The sequence below is a fragment of the Salvelinus alpinus genome, chromosome 39 (genome assembly GCF_045679555.1).
Source record: "Salvelinus alpinus chromosome 39, SLU_Salpinus.1, whole genome shotgun sequence".
Taxonomy (NCBI): Eukaryota; Metazoa; Chordata; class Actinopteri; order Salmoniformes; family Salmonidae; genus Salvelinus; species Salvelinus alpinus.
In genome coordinates this window covers 4,069,033-4,074,032 of record NC_092124.1, presented here as the reverse complement: position 1 = coordinate 4,074,032, position 5,000 = coordinate 4,069,033, and the positions used below count along the sequence as shown (strand labels likewise).

The window sequence follows — 5,000 nt, the reverse complement described above, 5'->3', positions numbered from 1 at the left end:
GTTTCCCCTTCTTCCAGTTACAGTTAACAAGATAATCAAGTCTTCCCCTAGAAACGGGTAGCATTAGGCAACAACAATTTTTTTCGTCCTCTCTCCGCGGACGAGTCCATTGCTTATATATGTAGGGTTGGATCTTTACCGTACTTCCAAAGAATAAGCATTCTAAGCATATTCCCTTTAAAACGACACTACTACCACAATGTATGGATGTTCTTTTTTTAACAGTCACTAACTACGTGTTATATATGAGCTAAACAATATATGAGCTAAACGTATCGTTTAGTAGCTTGTTGTTTATGTATTTGTTCATCCCTCCGCTCTGAGGCAATGGGAGTGGCTAGAATAACCTTCGGGTGAGCTAGTCGAGAGAGCCGGAGAGCGAGAAAGGGACGGAGAAGACTAGTCGATTTTTAACATGGCGGAGACCGTACGCTCGCTCTTCGACTACCGGGAGCCACCGACCCTGGACAGCGACGGAGAGGGAACCAAACCGGCGCCGACACCTCGGGGGTGAGGGTTTTAGTCAGTCAGTTAGTTAATTAGTTGCCATAGCGACATTTAAAGGTATTTTTCTGAAGTGACCGTGTGACAGTACGAGCGAGATGGCGTGTGTGCGCACGCGCGTGTTTGAGCTAACGCTGTGTTGAAGGAAAGTTGTAATGCGTAACGCATTCGTTATTAACTTATTCTGTGCGAGACATTGTGTGAGAAACCGGTATAAATTATAGTCTAGTGTTCATTAGTTGCAATAGTTGCTACCCACTTCGCAAAGCAGCTTGATATATATGTGTGTGTGTGTGTGTGTGTGTGTGTGTGTGTGTGTGTGTGTGTGTGAGAGAGAGAGAGAGAGAGAGAACTGTACGAGCTATAGTAGCTAGCTAATTTAGCAACTACTGTACTTGTGTAGTTAGCAAATTGTGTGTGGTTGTGTGAGAAGAGCGAGCTCACACACACAGGGAGAGGAGAGAGCGTGAGAGAAAGGAATGAGCACTGTGCGTGTGAGATAGAGAGGAGGGAAAGGGGAGTGTGTGTGTGTGTGTGTGTGTGTGTGTGTGTGTGTGTGTGTGTGTGTGTGTGTGTGTGTGTGTGTGTGTGTGTGTGTGTGTGTGTGTGTGTGTGTGAGAGAGCAAGGGGGAGGAGTGTGTGTGTGTTGGAGAGAGGGAGAGTGTGTGCGTGACAGAGACACACAGTATGTGTGTGTGTGAGAGAGAGAGAGGGGGGAGTGTGTGTATGGCAAGGGGGAGTGGTGTGTGTTGGAGAGGGGGAGAGTGTGTGCGTGACAGACACAGTATGTGTGTGTGAGAGGGAGGGGGTGCGTGTTGTGTGGAGAGACTGTGTGACAAAGAGAACAAGAGTGTGTGTGAGAGGAATGAGCACAGAGAGTGTGTGTGTGAGAGAGGGGGGGGTGTGGTGTGTGTGTGCTAGAGGGGGTGGCATGTGTGGATGAATGTGTGTGTGAGAGAAAGGAGGGGAGGAGTTTGTGTGTGTGTGTGTGTGTGTTTAAGAGAGGGAGGGTGTGTGTGTGTGAGAGAGAGAGAAAGAAAGGAGGGGAGGAGTTGTGTGTATGTGAGTGTGTGTGTTTGAGGGAGGGTGTGTGTGTGTGTGTGTGTGTGTGTGTGAGAGAGAGAGAAAGGAGGGGAGGTGTGTGTGTGTGTGTGTGTGTGTGTGTGTGTGTGTGTGTGTGTGTGTGTGTGTGTGTGTGTGTGTGTGTGTGTGTGTGTAAGGGAGAGGAAGGGGGAAAGTGAAAAGGTGTGTTTTTCAGATATTGTGTGAGAGAAAGGGTTGGGGGAGAGCAGCAGTGTGAGGAAAAGGGTTGGGGGAGAGCAGCAGTGTGAGGAAAAGGGGAAAGAAAAAAGAAATAAGGTGTGTTTTTAGGGAGAGTGTGTGTGAGTGGAGAGCTGTGAGAGAGACAGTGAAGGACGTGTGTGTACGTGATGGTGAGCATATTTGTGTAATAAAGGGGGAGTGTGTGTGTGTGTGTGTGTGTGTGTGTGTGTGAGTGAGTGAGGGAGGGAGGGATAGAGGGGAAGTGTGTGAGAGAGGTACAGGGAAGGGGAGGGAAGAGTGTGTTTGTGCATACATGTGTGTTGCTTAGTGGGGGAGGGTGTATGAGTGTTTGTTTGTGGTGTGTGTGAGAGGGGGAGAGGAGTGGTCTGTGTGTGAGGGACTAGTGTGTTTATGTGTAACCAAGAAATGTGTGGGTGTGTGTGTGTGTGTTTGTAGAAGGGATAAAGCAAAGGGGATGATTGTGTGTGTGAGAGAGAGAGATAATGTGTTTCTGACTTTCCATTAGTGTGTTGTCTTCTAAGTAGAAAGAATAGTTTAGTAGGAGACTAACATTTTGTGTTATCATATTTTGTGTGTGAGAGATTTGAGTTTTTGTTTAGTAATTTTAAACTGTCAGTGAAGACTGGTGAAGAAAAGTGTGTGTGTCTGTCTTTAAGAAATGGAGGGATAGAGTGTGTTTGTGACGAAGAGAGAAGGGGAGGGTGTGTGTGTTACACACAGAGGGAGAGAGGGGGGGGGGGGGTGTGTTACACACACACACACACACACCGAGAGAGTTTAAAGGGAAGAGAGCAAGATGAGGGAGGGTGTGTGTGAGAGGGAATGAGAAGGGGAGGGTGTGTGATGGAGAGAGGGTGAGGAAGTGTGTGTGTGTGTTTGTGCGTGCGTGCACTTTTGAAACAGAGAAGGGAGGGAGAATGAGTGTCTGTCTTGGAAAGAAAAAAAAAAGTCTGTGTGTGTGTGTGTGAGAGAGCAAGCAGGAGAGAGCATGTGTGTGTCTGTGTGTGCGTGCCTGTGTGTGTTTGTTCTGGAGTCAGAGGGAGAAGGGTGTGTGTGTGTGTGTTCTGCAGGCAGAGAGAAAAAGGGAAGGGTGTGTGTGAAAGGGGGATACAGAGAGAATGTGTGTGTGTGTGTGTGTGTGTGTGTGTGTGTGTGTGTGTGTGTGTGTGTGTGTGTGTGTGTGTGTGTGTGTGTGTGTGTGTGTGTGTGTGTGTGTGTGTGTGTGTGTGTGTGTGTGTGTGTGTGTGTGACTTAGACAGGGCAGTGTGTTTGCTTGTGTGTAAGAGACAGGAAAGGAGAGTATTTATGCATCTACTTTGTTTATGAAAGAGGGAAGGACAGTGTGTGTGTGTGTGTGTGACTGAGTGGGGGGGGGGTTGGGAGTGTGCGTGTAGAGAGAATGTTATCCATGGAGGAGGGAGAGTGTGCGAAGAGGATTGCGTGAGAGTGTGTGCATGCGTGCCTTATGGAGACTAGTGTAGTGTGTGCGAGGATGTGTGTGTATTAAAACGTACTGTCGTTCATGAGAGAAATAGATGGCGCATGTGTTCTGGAGATTGAGAGTGTGTGTTAGAGTGAGAAAATAGGTGTATTGCAGGAAAAATGAAGAAGTTTAGGAGTGTGTATGGTGCAGATTGTGTGTGTGTGTGTGTGTGTGTGTGTGTGTGTGTGTGTGTGTGTGTGTGTGTGTGTGTGTGTGTGTGTGTGTGTGTGTGTGTGTGTGTGTGTGTGTGTGTGTGTGTGTGTGTGTGTGTGTGTGTGTGTTTTTTGTGTGTGAGAGAGAGGGAACATGAGACTGTGGGTTTGGATATTTGAGAGAGAGGGAGGGAGAGATACTGTGTGTGTGTGTGTGTGTGAGCATGTGAGCTTTAGAGAGGGGGAGGGGTGTGTGTGCGTGCATGTGAGCTTGGCTGGAGAGAATGTGTGTGTGCCTGTAAGCCTGAGAGGGTGTGTGTTTGTGTGTGCACATGTTGGTCTTGAGTGAGGACTTGTTTGTGTATTTGTGTGTGTATGTGGGTTGGTAAAGGAGGAGGGCTGTGTGTGTGTGTGTGTGAGAGTGTGTTTGTTTGTGGGAGAGGGAGAGATGTGCAGGGATAGGGGAATGGAGAGAATCAATGGTAGGAAGAGAAAGAGAGTGATAGAGGGAAGGACAGATGGAATGGAGAAGAGAGACATCTGATTAGACAGTGCTAGAATAGACCACACACACACACAATGGACTATCACCAAGAGAAACACTCCTATGGACTTACTTCCTCAATCCTGGTTGGGCTTACGTAAACATGTCGTGATAAATCTTAGAGACTGGCGATGTGACGTGGTCGTAAACTGGTCCCTGGTCAAAAGTAGTGCACTATATAATGTGTGGTCGTAGTGCATTGAATCATGTAGAATTCACAAACACACATAGTAGTAGACAATTTCACAAGTCCCCCCTGCTGTATTTGAAGACCCATAAAACCATCAAGGAGATATAAGCAAAATTCCATTGGAACATATTGGTTAGGAAATACATTATATATACAAATGTGGATTCGGCTATTTTAGCCACACCTGTTGCTGACAGGTGTATAAAATCGAGCACGCAACCATGCAATCTTCATAGACAAACATTGGCAGTAGAATGGCCTTACTGGAGAGCTCAGTGACTTTCAACGTGGCACCGTCATAGGATGCCACCGTTCCAACAAGTCAGTTTGTCAAATTTCTGTCTTGCTGGAGCTGCCCCGGTCAACTGTAAGTGCTGTTATTGTGAAGCGGAAAAGGCAAGGAGCAACAGCTCAGCCGCGAAGTGGTAGGCCACACAAGCTCATAGAACGGGACCGCCAAATGCTGAAGCGCATAACAATCGTGTGTCCTCGATTGCAACACTCACTACCGAGTTCCAAACTTCCTCTGGAAGCAGCGTCAGCACAAGAACTGTTTGTCAGGTCATTCGTGAAATGGGTTTCCATGGCCGAGCAGCCACACACAAGCCTAAAATCACTATGTGCAATGCCAAGCGTTGGCTGGAGTAGTGTAAAGCTCGTCACCATTGGACTCTTGAGGTCCCGTGTGGCTCAGTTGGTAGAGCATGGCGCTTGCAACGCCAAGGGTTGTGGGTTTGATTCCCACGGTTGGACCAGTATGAAAATGTATGCACTCACTACTGTAAGTCGCTCTGGATAAGAGCGTCTGCTAAATGACATTTTTTATTTTTTTTAAGTAAAAAA

General features: G+C 47.3%; 1 protein-coding gene across 3 annotated transcripts in view; it reads left to right on the top strand.

Annotated features, from left to right (window-relative positions):
- The first annotated feature begins 362 nt into the window (after positions 1 to 362).
- Positions 363 to 5,000, top strand: part of LOC139566627 (uncharacterized) — a 15,704-nt gene continuing 11,066 nt past the window's right edge. For all 3 annotated transcript variants that reach the window (XM_071387861.1, XM_071387862.1, XM_071387859.1), the window contains exon 1: positions 363 to 510. In XM_071387861.1, coding sequence (XP_071243962.1) covers positions 416 to 510 — 95 coding nt within the window. In that variant the 5' untranslated portion in view covers positions 363 to 415. The remainder of the gene's footprint in view (positions 511 to 5,000) is intronic.